The sequence below is a fragment of the Triplophysa rosa genome, linkage group LG18 (assembly GCF_024868665.1).
Source record: "Triplophysa rosa linkage group LG18, Trosa_1v2, whole genome shotgun sequence".
Taxonomy (NCBI): Eukaryota; Metazoa; Chordata; class Actinopteri; order Cypriniformes; family Nemacheilidae; genus Triplophysa; species Triplophysa rosa.
Genome location: NC_079907.1, coordinates 20,696,377 through 20,721,495, shown reverse-complemented (window position 1 = coordinate 20,721,495; position 25,119 = coordinate 20,696,377). Strand labels below are relative to the sequence as shown.

At 39.0% G+C, this 25,119-nt stretch overlaps 3 protein-coding genes across 4 annotated transcripts; 1 reads left to right on the top strand and 2 right to left on the bottom strand.

Moving 5' to 3' along the window:
• Nucleotides 1-299: 299 nt before the first annotated feature.
• pagr1 (PAXIP1 associated glutamate-rich protein 1) lies at nucleotides 300-2,457 on the top strand. Its single transcript, XM_057358312.1, has 4 exons — nucleotides 300-625; nucleotides 1,163-1,493; nucleotides 1,629-1,717; nucleotides 2,054-2,457. The coding sequence occupies exons 1-4, from the start codon at nucleotides 454-456 to the stop codon at nucleotides 2,302-2,304; spliced, it is 843 nt and encodes a 280-aa protein (XP_057214295.1). The 5' UTR covers nucleotides 300-453; the 3' UTR covers nucleotides 2,305-2,457.
• A 780-nt stretch (nucleotides 2,458-3,237) lies between these two features.
• Nucleotides 3,238-15,490, bottom strand: tlcd3bb (TLC domain containing 3Bb). Of its 2 annotated transcripts, XM_057358311.1 has the most exons (8): nucleotides 14,710-15,490; nucleotides 13,803-13,832; nucleotides 13,633-13,717; nucleotides 12,322-12,405; nucleotides 11,038-11,260; nucleotides 10,684-10,779; nucleotides 8,422-8,531; nucleotides 3,238-8,106 (listed from the first exon to the last, which is right to left on the bottom strand). In XM_057358311.1, the coding sequence occupies exons 4-8, from the start codon at nucleotides 12,378-12,380 to the stop codon at nucleotides 7,839-7,841; spliced, it is 756 nt and encodes a 251-aa protein (XP_057214294.1). In that variant the 5' UTR covers nucleotides 12,381-12,405; nucleotides 13,633-13,717; nucleotides 13,803-13,832; nucleotides 14,710-15,490; the 3' UTR covers nucleotides 3,238-7,838. The 2 variants fall into 2 exon arrangements, with proteins under 2 accessions (XP_057214294.1, XP_057214293.1); XM_057358310.1 differs by having other exon boundaries at nucleotides 13,633-13,832.
• Nucleotides 15,491-16,247: 757 nt separating this feature from the next.
• mazb (MYC-associated zinc finger protein b (purine-binding transcription factor)) lies at nucleotides 16,248-24,885 on the bottom strand. Its single transcript, XM_057359016.1, has 7 exons — nucleotides 23,879-24,885; nucleotides 23,549-23,699; nucleotides 22,738-23,105; nucleotides 20,890-21,137; nucleotides 20,677-20,740; nucleotides 20,411-20,582; nucleotides 16,248-19,545 (listed from the first exon to the last, which is right to left on the bottom strand). The coding sequence occupies exons 1-7, from the start codon at nucleotides 23,909-23,911 to the stop codon at nucleotides 19,190-19,192; spliced, it is 1,392 nt and encodes a 463-aa protein (XP_057214999.1). The 5' UTR covers nucleotides 23,912-24,885; the 3' UTR covers nucleotides 16,248-19,189.
• Nucleotides 24,886-25,119: the final 234 nt, after the last annotated feature.

The window sequence follows — 25,119 nt, the reverse complement described above, 5'->3', positions numbered from 1 at the left end:
CTTGGGTGATGAATCTGTATTGTTCTGTTATTGTTGTTTTATTTGGAGACGTTATGCCCCCTTCACCCAAGAGGATCATAGCCCGTATTTCAGATGGCGCTGCGTCTCCAGCTCCTCCATCTTCCACACTAGGCTCCTCAACCTCCATTGTATAATTTATGGAAAAGTAATTGTATCTTATACTACCTGCCTAATATGTGGGTACACTTGGAACTTGTAGGCTACATCGTCTAAAAAACGCGATGAGCGGTCATTCAACCGCGAGATGGCGCTGTGAACAGCTCTTCTCATCCGGGAAACGAGCCGGATGATGTCAAGGCGCCGAGATAAACAATCTTCATGGACCTTGTAGCTCATAATAACTCACTGATGTGATTTAGTATTTCGCACAACTGTTCCTAAAAGTGGTGGAACAGCTGTGTAATACATATTTTGCGTTGCAACAAAAAGCTCATGCATGTTTTGTGTAACGATAGTTATTTCAGCATGATGCAGGCGGCAGAGGACGCGCAGTCTACTTTAGCAGAGCGCGTAGAGACTTTGGGAGTCAGTGAACACAGCAAAACTACAGAAAACGACAAAAAAACAACAACAGATGAGACCAAGACAAACGAGGATGCCACAGGTACACACTTTTGACTCGTCTCCAACCGAGAAGTATCGCGATATCATGACCATTGTCTTGGACATACTGTGTCACTACTACCAAGCTGTTTTAAGCACATTTAGAGTACCGCGTAAGAACATGGTACAATACAGTGTTTATTTGAATTAGCATAAATGAAAGTGAGTAAAACCTGTATGTATACATGTATGTATAGTTCAAATAATATTACACTGTGTGTATACTATATGCATCTAAATATTACGAATATTGTAAAAGTGTTTTTTAGCAATAATAATTGTGCTGGGTTTTCTTTAAGCAAAATCAAATGTTTTTTTTACATAATATTTTATGTCATTTGTTTACACATTATATTTACTGTATATATATATATTACTATATTGATATGTCACTGAACCACTTTTTTACCATGTGACACCATAGGCTACGTTTTGTAAAGGATGTGTATATTATGTTAAAGGTGCATTCTTACAATGCTGAGAGCAAGTTGATTTACGTTCCTGATTATTTCTCAATCACACTCTTGTGTACAAAAAGATATACAGCGAGATAAAGAATCCATGGAAGTTGAGGAGCAGAAAGAGGGCATAACCATAGATGCAGAAATGAATGGAAGTGGAGGAGAACACCAGCAGGTGGAGGAGGACTGGGAGATCCCTTACAGTGATGAGGAGATGGAGGATCCCAAGAAATGGATGCCTCCACCCGAGGAGATCAAACGGCTATATGAACTCCTTGCTAAAGGTGAAGCGCTTAAGCTGCATTGGGTCCCTCTTCCATGCCGACCTCCGACCCCTCCCCAAACTCCTTCGCCTGAGCGAGATGGAGAAGACTCACAGGAGACTAAAGAGGAGGAGAGTGAGCACAAGTGAGACAAATACTGTTCTTAGCAGAGAACTTAAAAACATGAGCTACTAAAATGCTTGATGACCTGGCTAATATGTTGGTCCTTCACTTGTTGTCACCATTGGTCATACACACATATTTCTTATGTGTTCTCCAGGGCCCTCACTCCAACCGAGTTTGATTTTGATGAGGAGCAAACTACTGCAACTCCCAAGAATTCTTTCCTTAACCGTCGCAGAACGCCAGGTATGATTATGTGTAAATGGAGCCTATATTCTGCAGTTAGTTATCATTGATAAATGGCTAAAAATCTGCATGAATGAAAATGTACATCGGTCTGTATTTGCATAAACAAACAGCGTACAACGTGCAAATGAGATTTTTTACGTTAACGTTAAAACATGAATTGGTTTTCTTAATCAACTGCAAGTAAAAAATAATCTGCATTCTCCTGAATGCATCTTTGCATGTAGATGCATTAAACCTTACCAGACACACCTGAGCTGCACAAAGTAGAACATAGTGGCATTCAGTCAATTGACATTTCTTGTTAATCCGTATTCTTTTGTTTCTCATTTCCAGGTTCTTCCGCCCGCTCTACAGTCAAGCGCGAGGCTCGTCTAGACAAAGTGCTGTCAGACATGAAGCGGCACAGAAAAATTGAGGAACAGATTCTAAGGACAGGTCTTGACCTTTTTAAAAGTGATAAACCGCGGCCGGTGCCTGTTGCCGAGCAGCCCTTATCGCCAAATAGTAAGAGAGAGCGGGAAAAAGAAAAAGAAAGAGACAGTGACCCCAGCACTGTATTCAGTCCCAGACAGAGGAGATACTGAGGCAAAAAACAGACTCCTTAAAGAAAAGTGGTTTCTTCAAGGTTTATAATTTAACATTTGTAATTTTGCATTGGACAATGCAAGAAAATGAAACTATTTTACTCCTGTATTTTTTTTTACTTTTTTATACTGTGAATAAATGTCTTGCCTAGATCCGGCTGTTCTTCTATTCATTCAGCATATTTATCAAAATGACAAAAAAAGGTTCATGTATTTGAAATAAAAATGAAATGGTCATGGAAACATTGGGGTATTTTAAATAGATTTTTAGTACTATTTATAACGATGTCTGACTCGTGAGTGAGTCATTCTTTTCTATGAATCGCTGAAACCAGTTCAGAGATAGGTCTGGACTTGGATATTTGTATCTAGTTATTCCAAAGACTTAAAATGGTGTTTGTTGGTTGGCTGGCTGTAGTCTTAAAAGAGTACTCTAGCTGGGATTGTAAACAAAGAAATGTTAGCTAATTGAATAAGAATATTTTTGCACAGTAAAGCAAATGTTGGAAACACTTTACAATCAAGTTCCATTTGTTAAAATGGAAAAACTAAAAATCAACATTAAAAATATCTTTGTTACACTGGTTAATTTTTGTTAACTCAATGTGTATTTACTAATGTTAACAGGTATGTCTGGCGCTGTAGCAGGCCGTTGCTAAGAAGAAACAGTTTTGTTTTAATGCGCTCTTATAGCGCTGTAATGACGTTGTGGATAGTAGATGAACCCAAAAGCAGACATTCTAAGCTTTACATAGATGCCAATCTTGGGTCATTTCCAAATAGCAGGCAGCAGCGAGCGATGTTTACGGCCATTTATGTTCGCGAATTTGCTGCATCCACTCACAAAAGTAAAGTTTTGATATATTTACGGTAGGAACTTGACAAAATATCTCCATGGAATGATATTTAGCAAAAATTCATCGTATGGGTCAAACTGATCGATTTTTCTTTTATTCCAAATATCAGTGAATATTAACTAAAGATCATGTTCCATGAATACATTTTCTAAATTTCCTACCGTAAATAAACCAAAACTTTATTTCTGTGAGTGTATTGCCAAAAAATGTCATGCGTGTTACTGGTTTTGTGGTCCAGGGTCACATTTGTGTTTCTTGACCTTGCTATGCATATGGAATAACCGTTTTATAAAAGCAATAAGCCCTGCAAGCAGTGGGTTACAAGTGCATTTTATGACAGCTAATGGGTGTTGTTAAAAAACGTGGGGTTTATTGCTTTATTAAACGTCGAACTCCATGTGATAAATTCTGTAAAAGGCCATTTTGTCCATTGTTTCTTTATGTAGTAACAAATTGAACCTTATTGTAAAGTGTCACACAAGTATTTTGTGTCTGTTTAGACTGAATAGTGCCTGGATTGTGCCTGAATGTTGTCAAGCTCTCAAATTTAAAGTCAGTTGAGGTGAAAAACGTTCATTCTAAAATGTGTATCTTTAGAGGTATAAAAAGGAACCCTTAAGAGAATCACCCCAATGACGGCTATTGTACCTTAAATGTATCAGCACATTCACAAATAGACCAGGAGAACTCACATAACATGCAGCATATAAGACAAGAGTATATATTTTTGCAATGAGATACAACAGTGCTTTCATTTTGTACTTATGAGGACAGGAAACAGGTTCAACGTGTACACATGTTAAAACCAGACAACAAAGGTTAAAGCAACTAAAACAAATCTTTCAAAGAAACACATCAAAAGCCGTTGTTGCAGTTCACTAAGGTTAAATAGTCTTGAATTTTGCTCCATGTCTCAGCATGTGGTGTGGTACATTATAGAGGTTTCACAAGGGACAAAGATGGAATATACACATGCAAAGTCATATACCCAATTCAGTGCAATGGACTTCTTTCACCTGTGTGTTCATCAGTTATACATTTCAAATCAGCATATAGTCATTTAAGTTTCAAAAACAGGCCTTCTTTGCCATGTTAGTTCAGTTTTAAGTGGTACCGTTGAACATGCAAGCACAATGTTTTATTGAACAAAACATACCTGACCACATGAATTTGCAAATGAGAGAAAACAACCTGTGTTATAACTAGATCGAGATTATATGGCTTGAATGACCCACTAAAAACATTGAGGATGACAGGCTTAGATGGCCAACAATAATCAAAAACAGTCAACATTTTCCAGCAAAGCACAATAAATAATGGCAAGAAACACAGAGACACAAAGTGAAAAAAAATATTCAAAGAAAAACAATGAAATGAATAAAGTGCAAAGATTTCACATCGTCTATGTACATCTCGTATCGGATTTAAATGAAGGAAATCCAACTCTGGACAAAAGGTATAATTTAAAGAATATGGTTATAAGAGGGATAAGGCAGCTTAATATATATTCTATCCTTTTACAATGTCCATTTAAAACATATGCAGGATTCTTAGACATCAGTCTTAAAAAGGTTACACTATAGGGATATCGTAAAGCTAACTGCAAATATGAAATGTTTTGTAGAAAAACCCGTTCGGAGTTCTAACTTTAAAGGATTACAGGTCTAATTTGAGAACAGTTACGGTAGCAATTTTGCATTACTTGTAATGTTCTGTTTTCTGAGCAGATGATGTATAAATAATATACTAGCATGTATAAAAGAATACATTCTTTATCTGACAGACATGATTTCATTACATCTTACGTTTTTCCCTTTATCTGATCAAGAGAGGTCTTTTAATGGATCAGAATAGCTTACAAAGAAGAGAAAATCTCGTCACCAATTGAACCTGCAAGATTTCCTTTTTTTCTGTGAAACACAAAGGAGAAATTAAGCAGAACGTTCAAACTTCTGTTAATATTGCCAACCTCTAAAAAGAACAACCAAAAAAAACATATTCCAAGGCTTTTGAAGCCGCACACATTTTTTTTGAGGAACCCATGAAACTTAAGTTAAAATCATTTCCAATCTCCAAAATCTAATTTGTGATCATATTTTCGTGCATCTACTGACACACACAAAAAACAATCACAGATTGTGCAGTGCAACAAAAGGTGTTGTATTTTTGTACCGAACACAATTATAAACGATAATCTACAATGTAGAGGAAAAGCATCATAAATTATGATTAAAATTTCAGTTTTGCACACAAAGCTATCATAAAACTTGTTCTGACCTGGAATACTGGACCAAGTCTTGGCAGTATAACTGAAGACAGTAGTTGGGACACTCTACTTAATATCTCGGGCCCTATTTTAGGTTGGTTTCACATTTAGTTCGATTGCTCCCCCTCCCTCTGCCCCCGCTGGACTGTGTTCATATTATTATTTCTGAACCGCGGGTCGTTTGCATCATCAAGCCTGCAGCCGTTTACCCTGTCGCTTGTAACGACAATGCAGGAGAAGGCGGTAAAATGCATAACATTGCTCGCTTCACTTTTATACATTTATGTTTTTGAACCGTTAGTTTTGTTTCCAAAGCTTTAGTACATAACGGCACTTTCATCTGTGAATGTACTGCAAATGCTCTTAAGAACGTTGAAGGTGAACAGAAATGAGATTTTCTCGTCAGAAAAGTGAGTGAAACACACACACAAGCACACATTTTTACTAATAATACGTCATTAATAGCGGTTCACATCCGCGATTTGGTAAGATTGCGTTCATATCAGCAGCGAAGCGTACTGGAGTTCACATGAACCGCACCCCAGACCTCCTTTTTTAAGAGGACTCGGGTACAGTTCGCGGGTGCGCACCAGGGTTCGGAAGACAGCGTTCACATCACCCAAACGAACCGAACTCTGACGTTAATCAAACCCGGGTGTGCACCAAAAGTGCTAATGTGAAACCGCCCATAATGATCCAAGCACATGGTCTGAAGCGCAGGTGGGTGTTTCAGAATCCACTTTTGCTACACTGTAAAAAAAATCCGTAAAAAAACGGAAATTTTCTGTCAGCTGGAGTGACAAAAATAAACAGTTAAATAATAGTTTTTTCCTGAAAAATGACAGGATGTATGGATATATAATCAATTGCTTTCCTTGTTTTTCTTGTAAATTTGCTGTCTTTTTCTGTAATTTTTCTGTTTTTGACTGTATTTAAAAAAAACTGTAAAAAATAAAATCTTGTTAAACTGTAAAATAACGTTTTTTTTCTTGAAAATGACATGTTTTCCCATTTTTCTTATAAATTTGCGGTCTTTTTCTGTAATCTTACGTTTTTTGACCGCATTTCAAAAATACATTTCAAAAATCTTTAAAAAATAACAGAAAAATTCTGTAAAATTACGGGGGGTTTTTTACAGTGTAGTTTAACGGCGGAAAAAAATGTTGTAAAAGGGTTGTACCTATTCTCGTAATGAGTCATGGGTGTGCGTTGGGCGTAACGTGAAATAAACCAATAAGAGTCTCATCTCCCATTCCCTTTCAAAGCCAAATGCGCTTGCACCATGGCGCATTCGCTATTTACACGGCGTTGTTTGCAAGAGCTAAGACTGAACGCTTCTCTCTCGCGCACGAGCAGACCATCTAGCCGGAGATTTATATTATGCGCACAATAAGGATCATTTACATGTTATTCCTTTAATTGTTCATATTTAAATATGTATGCTGCTGCGCGTGCGTCCCTGTGTGTGTAATGAGCAGAATGTGCGCATTGCGCACCTGCCTATAGGAGAATATTACTAATGCGCTCTTTAAATATCCAAAAATATTGCTTTGGACCAGGTTTCAGTCGGTCAATAGCAACGTTTCAGACCAGCACGCCCATGGACGCACAAATGAGTGAAAGTGCATTTGCTATTTAAACAACGTGGTGCAGGACGCGAAAATGACGACTGCGTCGGGCTTAAACTAGCAAAATACACTCGCGCCGGGTGTACGATAGGGCCCTTTATGTTCATGTTATGTTTCACAACATAAAGAAAACAGCACGAGGTTAAAATGATGAAAAGATCTGACATCAAGAGTATACAATGACAACATTATCTTTTCAGGTTAAGTATTCATTTTAAACTGAATGGCAGTTTTGGCTTTACTCATACATTTTCCAAAGTAAATCTTGCCTGAAGTCTTGGGTTGCTCATTGTAGCTGGTCTGCTATATGTACTGCAAGTAACTGAGGATTTTTGATGCATCTGCAGGACTACTGTAATATACTGCATTTTAAAAGACCCTCAGCCTCACCTTTGACATTCCATAACCATATCAAAGTGCCTTGAAAAAAAGAGCTTCTCCTGGTTCAGAAATATTCTTATGTCAAATTTGCACTTATTGTCTCAGTTACTCAAACGTGTGGGTTCATTGTGTAGACACTTCCACAGATTTATTGTCAGCATAGCATTCCTTGGTCTACTAAAGCATGTCTTATATACATTACCCATGCCCTGGAACTAAACGTAACACCGTGCTGTAATATGTTACGGGCATTAATGCATCTAATCTACTTCAGTGCCTCTTTAATCACTCCTGGTGATCATGTCCTGGTCACGCTGCCCTTCTTCTTATTAATCGTTGCAATCATATGTTCCCATTTTTAGTCTGTCCTCAGCTAAGTCTTGTTCATATTAGCTCCTCCGCTCAGTGCGACATTGTGGGCGTTTCTCGACCCACCATTTGTGCGTTGTAGCCATTGGCTGACTGAAACACTGGCGCGTGTCCTTCGGAGTCGGGCTTGACCGGAGCTATCGGCTTGCGGGAGCGTGAAGACTTGCCGGTGAACAGCCGGAACGCTCCCCTGAAGATCAGGGAAAACCAGTAGAGCTGCGGCGCCATAAGAAGAGCTGCTCCGAGATTACACTGCCAGGGTACCGTGAAAGGAACCCGGAAGAAAGGAATAGAGGCATGCCTGTAAAAAAAAAGGGGTGATAAAAAAGTGCTCACATTTTCCATCGATAGGACACCATGTGCACCTCAAAGGGGGTTAGTTTAGGGAAGGGATAGATTAAGGGGTAGTCTGAAAATGATGTCATCGTTTACTCATCCTCATGTTGTTCTAAAGCATGTTAAAGAACACAATGACAACAAGAACAACAAGTAGAAAAAAAACTCGATCCATTGGTGAGCCACCGACACCGACATGAGGGTTAGCAAATGACATACTTTCTTCTGTGTGGGTGAACTAATTATTGAAAAGTCTGAGAACGCTTCAAAAGAGACATACCTTCCGTAAATGTAGTAGAGATAGGGGAAGAGAAGGACTCGACAGAGGAAGAAAGTTATCAGCATAACGGCTCCATTCACTTTGTGAAGAAGCCTGTGCTGTTGCTTGTACTTAACACGGAACAATAAAGAGAAATGGAAAGAGCTGCATTAAAACTTGATTAAAGGAGGGGAAGGTAGAAAGAGGAAAAGAATAAGTGTGATAGATTATGAAAGGACGGTTTACCACTATCAAAACATTACTCTAGGCCTCAGTTCCTTATAACAAAGAATCTCAGCTTTTTAGGTTACATCTCTACAGGGTACGTTCCAAAAACGTAGCCTTATCATGCACTTATATGTTTAAGTGTAACAAAATGCTTTATTTGATGACTCATTATTTGGCCCAGTAGTAGTCTTTTTAGAGAACAGAAGACTGTATTAAAACACTGTTTATGTGAACGTGAAGCCATTAGGACAGTAATACCAAAAAGACCCAAAAGAAAAAAATATTTGAAACATTTGTAAATAGTTCAATTTAAAGGGGTCATATGGCATGAATATGTGTTTTTCTGTGTGTTTGGTGTGTTGTAAGTTGCCCATGAATGTATTAGACACGTAAAATTGCAAAAATGAAAGTGTGGGAACAAAAGATGCATTCTATCTACGCAAGTAAGGTGGGCGTACCTGTCAGTACAATTGAAGAGGAACCTGATGTTCCAAATATGGTAAGAGGCGTTACATTTCCCTCACAGGCTTGCAGTATTCGACCAATCACTGCGCACTGGTTAACTGGCCAATCATAGCACACCTCGCTTTTCAGAGCCATGAGCTTTGGTCTATCCTTTTATTAATTAACATTACCATTACGTATTGGACTGGACAAATAAAGCTTCTTAGAGTTCCTTACCTGATACTGATATTACAGTTGCCAGTCTTAACAGATTACGAGATTTGGCTCGTCTCGGTTTTATTTTTATATTTCCCGGAATTGCAAAAGCATCCATGTCTATACGATAGGAATGATTGAATGCATTATTATACGATACAATATACGCATGTTGGTAAGAGTTTACAGCAGTTCACGTTGGCCAAAACACGCAAAGAACCGCGTTTTGAAAAGATATCGGCTGTGTTTCAGAAGGCTGCGTCCTCCGGAGGTCGCATTCGAAGGCTGCATACGTCATCCAGGCTGTCTCGTTTCATAAAAGCAGGTAGGACACTCCGAATGCACCCTTCAAATGCGGCCTTCTTTCACAGGAATTCGGAGGATGCATGAGGTGTTCCTTTGTTGCTAGAGATAACCCACAATTCTTTGCGTCGCCCAACGTCTTTTATTTGAATAAACGGCAGCAGCTGCACAATCAATCAAATATGTGGCGTTTAGATGTAAACAGTTTACAATTTTGTTTCACGTGGTTTTTTTTTACCTCAGCAGGCATATGTGGTAAATAGGATTAAAAGTGTTTACTACATTTTTAAACGTTTAAAACAATAAAGGCAAGAAATGGTACATTCGTTTAACCATTGTTTACGCCCGGTACAAAGTAACAAACTTTTCACCTCTTAAAATCATGTTGAAATGATTTCAATTAATTTGACAGGTGTGAAAGGGCAATGTGTTGTCATAGCAACGTGGTCATTCCCGTTTCATTTTCTGCCAGTATGTCCTACAAAGGACGTCTCGTTTAATTCTAAATTGAGAATACTCCGTGTACCGCATCCTTCAGAGGATGATACCTCTGGAGGACACGAGGACGCAGCCTTACGAAAACGAGGCGCAGCTATTGTCAGCAATCACAGACATTCGCATTCGGACGGGATTAGATTTGAGTTTGGCGAAAAACAGTAGATAAATTGGTCTGAAAAAACAGATTCAGCAGATTCCCACGGGATTAAAATCAGAGAGAAACACGAATTTCTTTCGCGTCCGATTCGGTCCGAATAGGGCTTATGACGCACTAAGAGAGGCTGGAAAAAACGAAACCAGGCCGGTGAAAGAAATGAAGATGTACTTGAACATAAAAGCAACACAAGTTATTAAGTGTTTTTATTTCATTAGATAAGCGCATTCCCATTTATTTTGACCATGTCAAGATTCGCGAAAGCTCTTATTAAACAGGCCGGGCTCATATACCTTAAGTCAGCATTTCTGTAAATACACTTTACAATGAATAATGTATTAAAGTACAACGTAACTGTAGTTGTGCTTAATGTTGTACACAGTTTAGCTCAATGCACAGGGTGGACAAAAAAGCACTCATCTAATCAATAACGTATATACCTGGATGAGGATTTTGCCTAGACAGACAGACGGTGTGCTGAGTTCAGCCAGGAACATGACACCCTGGAAGTAATCGCCTTTCCCCTGCCTCCAGAACTGGAAGTGATGATGAGAAAAAGAGAGAGAGGGAAAGAGGCACGAATTAGGCATTAGGTGTCAACATACTTTTCTGAAGGATTTTTTCAAAACTGGATGACACTGCTTCATACTTTCATGCAACAAGCGTTATTTTGTGGACCCAGTTTGGTTGATGTAGATGCGAGCAAATTATTTTCTAAGTTATAATAAAAGACCATTTATTATCGCATCACATCTGTACTTATTACGTTACATTGCATCTGTAAAGACAATTACCACAGAGATGGGGAAGCACATAGTGACCATGACAACATGATGCAAGACCATGAGGAACTCTCTGCGGAGATAGCCAGCTACTGCCAAAGCTTTAGATTTGGACCCATTGTCCACCTCATGTCCTTTGACCTGGAGCTTGTGCCAGTAACACAGGAACATGGCGTAGATGTCATACACAAAGTACGGTACAGCAAATAGGATGTAGGAGCTGGTCAGCCAATGCCTGTAGTGTTTGGGGAAAAAACAAGTCAACCTTTTATTTGCATATTGTCTATAAAATGCAAAAAAAATTATGAATTTTTCTCAGAGGACACAGCCCACTTTTTATATCTACCAAAGTGTAGCAGAGGAAGTTTATATATTTAAAAACCCTTGATGTGTCTATTTCAATGAGTTCAGTCTTATCTGGACAGACAAAATGATAAATCTATAATGTAACTGTAATGTCATTTATTTACTCTTATTCACTTTAAAAAATATGATAAAACGATCAGGGGGCTGTTGTCATCTAATATTTTCTTCAAGACTGGTCATAACTTATTTAAGTAACTTAAGGGGGTACTTTGAATAGTGCCTATAAGAACAGCCCCTTAATTCACTGGCCCCTCATGGCTTACGGTTTCTTTTTACTCTCGTCACTGAACCTAAGCTCCTGTCCACTGAGGAACAAATACCTATTTCAATTTTGATGAAGTTATTTGTTATTTGATTCGATTTAGAATAAATACGTACCTTTGCCTGCATTTCTGCATAACCCGAAATACGTAGCTCCAGGTACAAACCGCTGCATCTTTCGGGTGGAACCTTCACTAGAGGCGCTTGTTTTTTTTCTCAGTTCTGATGTCGTTACTGTGAAAATCGATTGTGTTTGGCCGAAGTAAGTCAAGAACCTTAAGCATTCAATAAATGAATGAATGATCAACATACAGTACATTTGTATTTCGTACAGATGGTATAAATTCTAAGCGTTCTGAGGTCAAAGACAGACCCGAAAGCGATCCCCTTCTCAGTCCACCGTAAAACGCGTTTATTTGTATGGGAAGGGGGTAGGTTTAGGGTAGGAGTGGGGTTAGGTGCTCCAACTTTTTTCTACTTTGTGCATGTGTCTGCTTCATAACTTTTAATAAACCCACATCAGATGAGGAAAAAAACACGCGCCTCTAGTGGACTTTCCACCAGCGATTTGTATCTGGAGCTACGTATTTCAGGGTTATGCAGAAATGTAGGCAGATGTACGTATTTCTAATGAGCCTGGGTTGCAAAAATGATAATTGTTGCACCTACTGGTCCTCAATGATGTCCTCACAGGATGTGGAGATGATGTAACCAGCTGTAGAAGCCATAATAGCTTGAATGGATGACACCAACCTTAAAGAGAGCATGTACAGTAGAATAAATACAACTACCACACATGTACAGTAAGTGCTAGAAATGAAGAGTTTAGTTCCAAAATGAGATATCTCAAAAATCATGTTTTTTTTATTGTGCATTCCAATTAATATCAATCAAACTGCAGTTGGTTTGTTTTGATTTAAGTCATAATAACAGAAAAAACTGCTAACTAACACAAGAAGACACAATACAAAAATTATAACATAATTATAAAATTAAAATGAAAAATTACAACAACAAAAAAACGGAGATACATTTTGGAACCAAACTCTTCAAATATACGTCCAAAAGTTTATCACATAGAAAATCTTATTTATTTTTTGGACATAGAATGAAATACTCTATTTGAGTCAATCTCACGAAACCACTGAAACAACGTGGCATTACTGATTTTAAACAAACAAACAAAATAATAATTTTGTCATACGAAAATGATCATCATAAAGACAATTGCGTTCTCTACCTTGCACAAAGAATAAGTTTATCATAGGAATGAATTATTTTTGTATTTTATTGCATTTTCTGCTGAAAATGTCATTACCGCAATGTGTCCAGCTATGTCTGAGCGCATGATATGTTGTCATTTAAACGGAGTAAAATTTAAATATTATAAAATAGATCTTAAGGGGGTGGTTTTCCCGGACAGGGATTATCTTAAAACAGGACTATACCTTAGTGACATTACCATATTTAAGTCATTTTAAAGTCATTTGATTTTCTTTGAAAGTCAGTTGCATAGCCGTCTATGGGCGGGAGTCCGAAACCTCCCAAACCTCATCAAAACTATCTTATTTTACCTTGCGAAGATGAACGGATGTCCAAGGTTTGTCAAATGACTTGAGGGTGAGTAATTCATGGCAGAATTTTCTTTCTTCGGCGGAGCACCCCTTTATGCCCTGTCCGGGGAACCACCCCTAGATCTCTACATGAAGTTTGATTTTGTGTGATGTAACACAGGACCTTACAAATGGCTACCAGGTTAACAGATTTCTTCTAGTTCTTATTTAGTTCTTATCTCTAGTGTCACGTGTACACAACAGCATCGATCATCATTACCGGGACAGGTCGTTATCCACATTAAAATAAAAATCTATTAAAATATACTGAAATAATGTCTAATTATGCATGAAGAATAAAAACTTCTTTTTTGGCAAAACATTGTTTTGATGGAATAACCCTGTCCTGTGTAGACCAAAGACTTACCTGGCTGACACAATAACTGCATCCCCCTCATTCCAATTTAGTCCAGGGATGGATCTAAGACACCGTTTGGACAACAGAAAAAGGCCTGGGAAAAAAACAGACCCTGCTGCTAAGATGGACAGCATGATTCCTTGTAGTTGATTTGTGATAATACTGTGTTCAAAAAAGACCTTTGTAGTTTTCTTGACCGGCTGCCTCTTCTGTAACAACATATGGTGAGATTGAAAGGTTATGAACAGACAAATAAACAAACAAAGAGAAAATCTCCTAGCCAGACATTCTCCTAACAGTTATCAGAAAAAAAAGGAAGGGAAAAGGGATTCTCATGGGTCTGAATTGTGCAGGAATCAAGTTATGTACGCCCCAGATGGTGCCACATGTGGCCATTCACTTGCAATGTATGAAACACATGCAAACCAAGTCACACGTCAGATCTGTTGCTCCAAGTCAATAGTACATTTCTGTCCTGTCACATACGGCCAGTATCGTAAGGTAGCTTATTATAATTTAAAAACCCAATAATTCTTAATAAAACAATGATTATTTATACAATTTTTTTGAAATGATAGGGAATGTGAAATATCATAAATGCTCCAGCAAGGCCAGAGCTTTTTTGTTTACAGAATTACACATACTGTTGTCAAAAGCAATGCAAACTCTTATCATTACTAATGCATATGGCCATGATTTCAACACGTAAACATCTCTAGACAGCTTTACACCCCCCTGTATAGCCACAACATGAAGCACGTGAATCCCAGCTAACTGCCAAAAAATGCGCAATGCGCTATCATGCAAGAACATTAAAAGCAGGTTTAGGATCAAATAACTGCACAGTGGCTCAATCCGCGTGCACAACGGACGGTCACCCTTTAAAAGCAAGTGACAAACGTCAATTTCGGCGTTCGTTTTCCCACATGTCACGTTACTGGTTGATGGAAGACAATGCTCGTCTATTTCCATAAGGACAGTAAAACAGTGACAGTGGTGGATGCATTGGCATAGGCCGTAAACCCGTCATAAGAACAAATCAACGAATAAAATGTTATAAATGAAAGGTGATAAGGATGAACATACGTGACAGTCAGCGGCCTGTCGACCCTCGTGTCCCCGAAGAAACAAATAACGAAGAGCGGGTGCATGTTTTTTGACATGACATGGTTTTCGATATATATGTGCAGTGTCTGTGGGGTAACAGAATCTGTCGTAGAAGCTGCTTTGGGCTCCGGAAAAAACGAGCGCTGTTCTGTTCAGTCCGGTTGTCCCGCTCCAACAAAGTCGCGTTTAAATCTCCCGTCGTCTCTCCTGGCGCATCAATCGCTTAATACGGTTTGCGCTTTGCCTCCTGCAGCCGATGCTTCCGCGAATAAATACGTGGACGACTCCAAAGCGGTCAGATATAGTCCGTTATCCTGCCCGATATTGCGCTACGTTATCGATCAATCAGAGGACAGCAGTGCGATGGCACCACTGCTGCAGAGCGCGCGTCCATCACCCTCCGCACTGCTCGCGTTACCAAAATAAATCAATCGGCACCTGATCAATACCACATTTAACTTCCAAAAGCATACAGGACAGAGATATGCACTCTGTCTTTCCCACCTACTCATATCATTATATTATAATGTTCTTTGTAGATCAGTGGAGTGTTGAGAGACCATCTGGTGTGCGATGTTCACGCTCATGTTGTGACAAAAACAATGAACGGAACGGAGAGTTCGTCCCTCAGGAGAACAAAACGATAACGCTTGTGGGATCCACTAATTGTTTGTTCGAGGATTCAGCAAAATCTGTAGAGACAAAACGAATCAAAATCCACCGAGTCTAAATGCATCCAAAAATTGTTGCACCACACGTCCTATGGACCCACTTGGGTTGTTATTTCATGCAACATTACGCAGTCTCCATTTGTGGTATGTTAACATTTTAAGAAGGCGGTGTTAGATACTACATAAGAGCAACTTGGTCCTTGTCATAACAATTTACATGAATATTATGCAGCTTTGTGATGGTGTGTTCCACAAGGCATATGGGTGAAACAAAACAATTACATAATCCATCAAGAATGCATAAAAGTTTGAATTGATACATATTTTAAATGGAGACACATAAAACAAACTTATAACCTAATAGTACGGTGATGCTTTACAAACACCATAACACGCTCTATATCCACAGAGCTGTAGGCAGAAGAAAGACAGTCAATAAGGATGGACTGCTTTGAGTGCCATGTTCACATGAACAGCATAGATAATGGCACCTGTAAATCTGGCAACATTTCATTTTACATTTATGCATTTGGCAGACGCTTTCATCCAAAGCCACTTACATTGCATTGTACTATACATATGTTTCCCCTGGGATTTCCAAACATAGTGGTCTGAAGCTCTCCACATTTCAACACATCAAACGCCCCATACATTATTCATGTTTTCAAGATAAATCGGTACGTCTGTAATATCATATAGTTTTACTTCGAGTGGATGTAGCCAAAGAACTGCAGAATGTCAGACGTTTTGCTAGAGCATGAATGATTTCTGTAGATGGATCAAGATCTCTTCCACACAAACACATCAGCACTTTCACCTTGGCAATACAACTTGCTTGAGCCACAGTCATAATTACTTAATTTCCTTTTAATAGTCAAATTACAAAACAATAACATGATCTACATAATCTAATAATAACATATTAATGATCCTGGTAAGCAACAACGTTTTCTTTTGTTTTGCTCCGTTTATAGACATGCATACTGCTGAGAAATATAAAAATATAAATACATCCCATCGTTATTTTTTCACTGGCTCACCGACTATAATTTAAAATAGTTTTAGAGTTTGACAAATTAAATGCGGTAGTGTACAATAAGGCATTGAGATGCATTGTCAGAGCTTAGAGGTATTATTTCAGATTAATGCTTAATGAAAAAGAAAACCCTAAATATAATTTAATCTTTATAAAAACAACTACATTTTTAAACAGGAAGAACAAATTCCATTTCAAAAGTAAGTTCATGAACAACTAGATATATCCAGTATACAGTACCAACACTAAACTGATCAAACAAATCACTCCGGCACATCCAGGAACCATGACATTTCTTTTTTTCCTATATTGTTTGAAAACCTCGCGCTAGTAATTCGTTTTATTTCTGTGTGTTACTCTCAATAACACTTACGCAAACAGGATTAAGCCCTTCTTGAAACACATCATTCATGCCAGAAATAAAAAAGAGAACATCTAGGAACATCCGTTTTCTTAAAATTCTTAATGGAAGCGGTAACAACAGTGATGACACTCATTTTTGATAGCCTGCTGTAAAGAAAAATGCAAATGTAACGATTAAAACGGCTTTTAAAGCGGAGTGCGCACTGTACGATTTGTAATAGTCCTTTACGATTGCTGTTCACCAGATTGATCGAATATGGTTCGGCTACAAGCCATGTCATATAGTGGGATAACGGTTGCCATTCATTTCACGCCGAACAACAGAAAACACTCAATAAAATCGACACTCGCAAGAGATGAAAACTAGTGATCTACAGATTTTGGCTTGGGATCATAGAACATTTTAAGATTCTCTAATTTTGTCCCAGAAGGCCAAACCGTGCAGTGTGCACCCAGCTTAAAGCGCCGAGTCAGAGAAAGAAAATGAGTACTAACAGGCTACTGTATATATCAGATAAAGCATAGGATAAAAGAATGCTAACATTTTAAGAGACATTGGGATCGCTGTATCACTAAGCCACTAAACACGGCCATCAAATGCATCATAATACAGTCATGGCCAAATTATTAGACTCAAAGCAAGTATCTGTCAAAACGTCTGTTTAAAATGTTACTGGCGAATACTTATAAAACCGATCACAGATGTTCCACTTAGGCCCAATCCCAATTCTACCCCTTACACCTACCCCTCCGTTTGGCGCGTTCACGTGAAGGGGTGTCTCAATTCTCTTTCGGTTGGAGGGGTAGGGGTAAGGGCCAGATAGCCCTTCAAACGAAGATTTTTCGGGACCTCACTTCAAATGAAGGGCTAAGAGAAATTTCCAACATGGCTGCTCACTCGAGCAAGCAGACCCATAAATGCAAGTCATTTTTGCCATTAATAAGGATTTTTATGACAATTTTTCATTTTATGTATGTTACATTCAATCTTGTGTTTGTATTTACGGTGATGTTCTTTTAACGTTTGCAAAAAAAATCGCTAAAGTTTGCTAGCGGACAGCACTAATTGCACGATATTAGAAAATATATTTTTATGTCATATACCCAGTGCATCGGCGCATGTCCTCTGACGTAACGAGCTAGCAACGACGTATATGATGACGTATAACAGTGTAGTAGTGGCGTCCCATTTCTTAGCGGAAAATTTGTAGCCCTTCCCCTTGCCACTTTGTTTCAAGGGGCGAGGGGTAGGCGAAGGGGTAGAAAATAGAATTGGGATCATTAACATCAAGCACAAAGTTAAACATTTGGATTCCAAACCTTCTCGGATAGTCGTCTTTAAAAAGCTAGTGGGTACAGTCTCAAATAAAACGTAATGTTACTTTTCATTCTATAGATACTGCTTATCGCCGGATATTAATGCTGAACTGCTCATGCACACGTTTTCTACCTTTAACCTTCACATTTTTGTAAATGTAACGATTACATTTTCCTGAAAAGATTGTATTTTCTTTCACCTCTGGTGATGGAACAAACTCCAGTTACGATCTTCGAAAACTGTCCGAGGACAAACGTCTTCGACTAGCAAATGACTAATAGCTAAACGAATAAATGTTCATTCAATTTAGTACAATGAGACCAATTGCTGACGCGAGTTGAATTATTTGGCCAGTACTGTATAGATACTGTCATGTGTACAACTTTGTTTGTTCTTTCGATTTTTTGATTCCATATTATGACTAATAAATGCATCCTGAGCCGTGTTTACGGCAGTGGACTTCCAGCAAACGCACAGAAAGAGGAAATACAGTAGAAATACACGATCACAGTATCCTTAAGAAGTCCTGCAGCAATGAGAAAAAGAGAACGCAAAAGAGAAGAAAGCGTGGATTGAGTCAACAGTGCAACAGTGCAAAGTGGCAATTCCTCTATTAGTATTAAATTGAAAGAACTGCCCTTCAGGTCTCTGCTTGTGTCTTTGTCCACCTTTTTGCCCTGATCCTTCCTGTCAAGCCAAGACAGCTTCAGAAGACAAACGAATTGTCCTCCTGCCTTGCCCTCTCAGCCAGACCAGAAAATATACATATTACTTGGATAACTATCTTGGTTTAGGAGAGATAAGTGTAACACGTCTGTGTGTCCTATTGTGTGTATCATTGTTGAGGTGTTCTGTTCAAAAAATGCATCATGCTACAGTAATTGTCATAGTACACATGTGTGCATGTGAAAACAAATGAGCCACATCCACTCTAAATTTCGTTTTTCACAGTTTATCCTTGGCTTCTTGTGGTTCCTTAGTGTATGCATTTGAATGGCTGTTTTGAGTCATACAGATGTAACTGTGCTGTGAATATAGTTACTAGCTTATCTGCATTACAAGGCCGTTCTGCTAGCTTTGAGGTTGAGGGATGATGCTGGAACAGTCGGTCACCAGCAGGTCCACCACTGTGTTTCCACTCACAAACACTGTAGGCGCCGACACCATGTTGCACAAGGTGACCGTACTTCCCGGCAACACTTCACTCGTGGTGGTGGTGGTAGTAACAGGGCAGGGGTCGCTCACGGGGGGATTGTGGGTACCCATGTGGCCCTGTAGTTGTGTGGGGGTCTTGCAGTGCACGCCGCAGAGCTGACAAACCAGGACACCTCCAGACCCTGCGGTGCCAAACCCTCCTCCGCTTTCCTTCCACTCCTGACCATGGTGCTTTTGAGCATGAACACGCAGGTACGTCAGTGTAGTGAAACCTGAGGAGAAAGTTTACGAGAATACATTTACGCATCTAGAAGACGTTTTATTACCATTTGTAAACTGATATTACTTTGCTAACGATAATTCAAATTGATTATAATTACAGTCTAATGACAATTACAATCAAAAGCAAGGTTATTACGTAACTGTGTATTGATTTAGGACTGCATTCCGATTCAAATTTTTCATCCAATTCATTGATTACATAATACTACGTACATCCAATCACAATTAATCACATTCTTGCAGAGAAAATGCAAATGCTCAATACAAAGAAATTAAATAACAGAAAAATGTACTGGGTTACACTTTTTTAAGGTTTTTTGTTAGCAAATAATTACACACACAGATACAAAGTAATATAAATTACAGTAACAACACTACTTACTATAAGGTTTAGGTTGCTTTGCGTTATGTAGAGTATTCTGTAATTACTATAGTAAGATGGCAAATACATTTTACATATACACCGTCACATAAGGTGTGGCTATGTCTTAAAAAACGAATGAAAATAATTGTGCCTGCTGAGCTGTAGACAAATTGTATAAGGTGTTTTTTTAAAGCAACACTTTGACGTCTGTAAAATTATTTCATCTTATACAGCGACATTATTTACAACCCTGGTAACAGACACTTGCACTTATCAACCACACGGGGAACCCGCGAGCAAAAGTTCTATAGTGTTGCTTTAATTGTTGGTTAAATTTACAGCCCTCATTTTTTATGATGTTTTTATCCAATTAAAAATGACTTGTTAAATACTACAGAAAGTCAATCCTGCTTGAACATTAAGCGAAAAAATGTCATGCGCAAATAAATGAATAAGCAAAGTTGATGAGAAGTATAAAGTATTATACTTACTGCGGTTGCAGAGGTGGCAGGTGTGATGCTGTGATTGGTTGTGCACCCTCATGTGATCTGTGATGTAAGCAGCAGACAGCAGTTTGCCACAGATGTGACACGGAACTTTCTCTTCATGTCGGATCATGTGTGCGCGCAGTCTGTCCCGTGTGGCAAAGCTCGATTCACACGTCTGTAACCAACAATATAAACCACATGTTAAAACTTGAAATAAGAAGAATCATGGTTAACGGAAAGAAATCTGAAAGCTATAGGTTGTTCTATACCGGACATTTGAAGGGTCTTTCTGAAGAATGGACCTGTCTAACATGACTGTTGAGATGATCAGGCCTGTAAGAAAAAGTAAACCGTTCACTTCATAATTTTCGTGTCTGTCAGAAGAGCCAAGTGCTTAAAGTGGAATCAAGTATATTATTTAGATACATTTACTCACACAACACGCAAGTGGGAGAGATCGAGCTCAAAAAGGTTTGTCCTACCGTGAGAAAGCTTTAGAACAATGTGGGCACACATAGGGTTTCTCCACTCCACCCTGGTGCGATTTGACGTGATGGCTCATGCGATCCTTCCGCTTGAAACGCTGCTGGCAGATCGGGCAGGAGAATGGCTTCTCGTCCGAGTGGGACAGCCTATGTCTGTTCAGGTGGTACACATCCCTGAAGGCTTTACCACAGGTCTCGCATGCATGGTTTTTACGCACGGGGTTGGGGTTCTGGTTTACTGGCCTCTGATGGATTAAGCAATGAAGTGATATAAACAATATATTGCAATAAAGAAGAAATCATGTAAAAGGAACCCCTAAAGGCACTTTTGTATTAAAGGAGTCATATTGCATGGCTAAAACGAATATTATCGTTTGTTTTAGATGTAACGCTATGTGTATACACCATTTAAAGTTTAAAAAATGCTGTATTTTCCACATACCGCGAATGTTTGTATCTCCTCTTTGCCCCGCCTCTCTGAAATGCGAGGATTTTTTTCAAAGCTCATGGCTCTGAAAAGCGAGGTGTGCTATGATTGGCCAGTTCACCAGTGCGTAGAGATTGGTCGAATACTGCAAGCATTTCACGGAAATGTAACGCCTCTTACCATATTTGGAACATCAGGTTCCAAAGCAATTGTACTGACAGGCGATACAATGAGATTTACAATTACGCCCACCTTAACTACGTGTAGATTTGGGCGGTCTTAGTCAAATCATGTTACGAACTGATGTAGATTTGTGGGGGTGTGGTTACACGAGGCGTTTCAGCCAAATCTGGTTGAGCATTCGCTTTTAGATAGAATGCATCTTTTGTTCCCACACTTTCATGTTTGCAATTTTACGTGTCTCCGCCATATGACCCCTTTAACTGGCTTTCGCTTCACAGAAAAAGTTAATAATAAAAAGATGATTTAAAAATGCATGCTAAACACTACTTTACATAACATTAGAATAAAAGATTTACATGTTGTTTTAAAAAGGATGACTCGAACCAAGTAATGAAGAAAGAAGAACTACTTCAATACCGTTTAAAACACATCCAGAACTAAAGCCTCAAGAAAATGGTTACATTTGTATGGCTACTTTTGAAGATGTTGAAATATAGTTCTGATTTAATCGAGTTGTTTAAACAACGTCCATAGTTCATTTGTGTTCTTTTTTTCATCGTTTCCCAAGTTTACTATTATTCTAAAATGTAAGAATATTCATAAATAAGAAAGTGATCCTAAACTTTTCACCTCAAGTGTACAGTCCACAACTTATTTATAATATAATAACCTAATCATTTATTTTACAAATGTAATAATTGCTTGATTCCTAATTCTGCGTGTTACCTGAATGATCAACGATAAGTTTTGTCAAAGATGTTCATGAGTCCATAGTTTGTCCAAATTGTAATAATCTCAGAGCACTAATAAGGCACGAAACGTTCGCCATCAGTCAAGATTTGGCCCTGAAGCTAATATCCAGCACGCCAGAGCCAACTACAGAGGTTATGAAAAACAAGGCCCAACACTGTAAATATTGACTCTTTGCATACATTACGTTTTCGCCAATAAACGCCTTTAAAACTTAAGAGATGCTTATCGTTGTTTTCCAGTAGAAACATGTGGTCAAATAATCTACAAATACAGAAGCAGCCAACTTTGCAAAACACAAAATGTACGTCACTGCCAATACTTTTGGCCACGACTGTACATTAAGAGACAAGCATATGTTATTTTGTTTAAAACATGCGAATACATTTGACGTTAAAAATGATCAAATTGCGCAACACTACATTATATGATTCACTTCAAACCAACATACACACAGACAAAAACATTTGCGCACGAATGCCCACCTGTACGGACTCTTCTGTTGCCATGACAACAGCAGACGGAGGCGGGAGGGCGGTCACAGTGGACGCCATGCTTTCCATGGTAACTTCATTTCCATCTTGAGAGGCCAGGACTTGTATGTGGGGATGGGGCAGCACAGAGAGGAGTGTTTGGGGTTGCTGCTGGGGTATGGAGAGGTGAAGCAGAGACAGAGGGACAGTGTGTCTTTCTGTACTCTCTTTGGCCGCATCATTTTGACTCTGGGAGCCCCCTTTCATGCGGATACCAGTGTGAACGGATTGATGGCGCCGTAAGTTGTAGCCGTTCTTGAACTGCTTGCTGCATATAGAACAGATATGAGACGCACGGGCTGGTCTGCACACTGGTTTCTCTAGAAATGAAAAGTGAGATTGTAAGTTATTAAAGGGACGTTTTAAATGTTTTCCCCACCCCAATGCATTTCCAAAACCATTCCATGAGAGAAGTGTAAAAATACAATTTCCATGACTTTCTCAGGCCTGGAAATCCTAATTGAAACAGTTCAGTCAGTTACCGTGACTCATGAGAGGCGGGATGCCATCAACCACAAGATGCGGGACAGTATAACAACATTAAAAATGGCAACCGAAGAGACTTCGTGGTCTGGATTCATTTTCCCAGCTAATATTTTTGTTAGGGAGCCGTTTACTGTAGTGCTCTGTGTGATCCCAGTGGAACATCAGTGGAGCAACCACACAAAATCCTCCAACCCCTCCCTGGCAGTTTTCTCCTTTCTTTCCAAACCTCCCTCCCCTTCCCCATGCCCATTGCTCCTCGAGCACCCTCCTCACCCACCAGGTACATGGTCCTCATTGAGAGCTGCAGTGTCCACTGTGGATGGAGGTGGGGCTATGTGCTCGGTGGGTGGGGTTTCAGGAGAGGTCGTGTGGACGGCCAGAAGTTCTGATTGGAGGGTGCCCTCCACTTGCGTCTGAGAAGGTGTGGTCTAGGAAAGAACGAGCAAAAAGTACAAAGTTTGAATTCAAAACTTATGCCCAGGGGTATCTCAGAAACGACAGGTTGAAACTAAATGAAATGCTCATTTTAATGTAAACATCGCTTGGGAATTTTAAGACTTAAACATTCACCTCCATATAAACACACACAGATCATGATCAGCCTCACCTGAAAGAGAAAATTGCTCCACGCGGCATCCATTTTGTTCCAGACCGACGAATATGATCAACTATACAATAATAGGCTACAATTAATAGAGCGCCATTTGCGTCCTTTAAATCGCCTATATTTGGTAAAACTCTTTGTAAGTCGCTTTGGATAAAAGCGTCTGCTAAATGACTAAATGTAAATGTAAAACGTGAACGTTAAGTTGTGCGTTTAAGGTTGAACCCGTTCCGTTAATTTAAGGATCCAATCCAGATTTCCAGGCAAAGGTAAACACTATTTCATTTATACTTTGCTGCTATTTAAATTAAATCCTTATTTCCGAATCGTTCATTACAATAACGTCGTATTAATTAATTTCCAACACTTAAAAATCTGTATCTGCATACGAAACAAATAATTTAAACACTGTTACATCGTGCATTATAAAAAAGGAGTTGATGCATAACGTTATAGACGTTAAAAGAACAGATGCATGTAATGCGATTGACGCGTTTGAAACAGTCAAACTTAAAGGTAGCTATGGATAAATCTGAGTTTTCCCCCTCGGTTCCCCCGACAGGCCAATCGGGTGTTTGTCGAAGCCTCGCTGTAGGATTCAAGCCCTGACCCTGACGAATAACACTCGAGCCCGGCCGCAGCCCGCCGCTCCACCTCGGCGCTTCAATTCACAGGATGTCATCTTTCTTTTTTTATCGCGCGCGCTCTCTCTCGCGCTCACCCTCCCTCCCTGTATCTTTCTTCCTTTTCTTTTTTAATTCCTCTTTCTTCTACCCCCTCCTCTCCTTTTCACTCTCCGCTATGTCCCAGTTGTTTTTAAAGGGAATGGTTTCCCCTCTCCTATTTCCGTCGCTTCCTCCTTCCTCGCAGAACGTGAGCCGACAGAAATACAACGACAGCAGGGCTATTGCATTCACCGAGCTCATCTACAGGAGCTGTACGTCAGATATTCCGAACAACAGCAGCTAACAAAGTGGTTCATTAAAACGTAATATAAAAACAAACAGCATTTTCTCTGATGTTCTAAATGACATTTATTTTGGCTGTGTCTATTAATAAAATAGTTACTTTCTGGGAAAGAAATGCATACTAAACATTTGCGTTTTCGTTTAAAGATCAACTTTTCTTTAAATTTAGCCTAAATCCAAGAAGAATTGGTGTTGTGTTGTTGGTCTTTTTCTGTTTGCTAAATTTTAATTTCACTGAAGCAACCTATATTTATTGTATTTGAAATCGGATTTATA

Excerpts from the sequence above, each read along its gene's own strand:
- pagr1 (XM_057358312.1), top strand. The coding sequence starts at position 454 with ATGCATGTTTTGTGTAACGATAGTTATTTCAGCATGATGCAGGCGGCA. Across the intron at positions 626-1,162 it reads GACAAACGAGGATGCCACAG|ATATACAGCGAGATAAAGAA; the intron begins GTACACACTTTT and ends GTGTACAAAAAG. Across the intron at positions 1,494-1,628 it reads GAGGAGGAGAGTGAGCACAA|GGCCCTCACTCCAACCGAGT; the intron begins GTGAGACAAATA and ends TGTGTTCTCCAG.
- tlcd3bb (XM_057358310.1), bottom strand. The coding sequence starts at position 13,757 with ATGCTGTCCATCTTAGCAGCAGGGTCTGTTTTTTTCCCAGGCCTTTTT. Across the intron at positions 12,406-13,632 it reads GCAGTTATTGTGTCAGCCAG|GTTGGTGTCATCCATTCAAG; the intron begins GTAAGTCTTTGG and ends GCTCTCTTTAAG. Across the intron at positions 8,532-10,683 it reads TAGGCAAAATCCTCATCCAG|TACAAGCAACAGCACAGGCT; the intron begins GTATATACGTTA and ends TTCCGTGTTAAG.
- mazb (XM_057359016.1), bottom strand. The coding sequence starts at position 23,911 with ATGGATGCCGCGTGGAGCAATTTTCTCTTTCAG. Across the intron at positions 23,700-23,878 it reads GGAGCAATTTTCTCTTTCAG|ACCACACCTTCTCAGACGCA; the intron begins GTGAGGCTGATC and ends GTTCTTTCCTAG. Across the intron at positions 20,741-20,889 it reads TGTTCTAAAGCTTTCTCACG|GCCTGATCATCTCAACAGTC; the intron begins GTAGGACAAACC and ends TTTTTCTTACAG.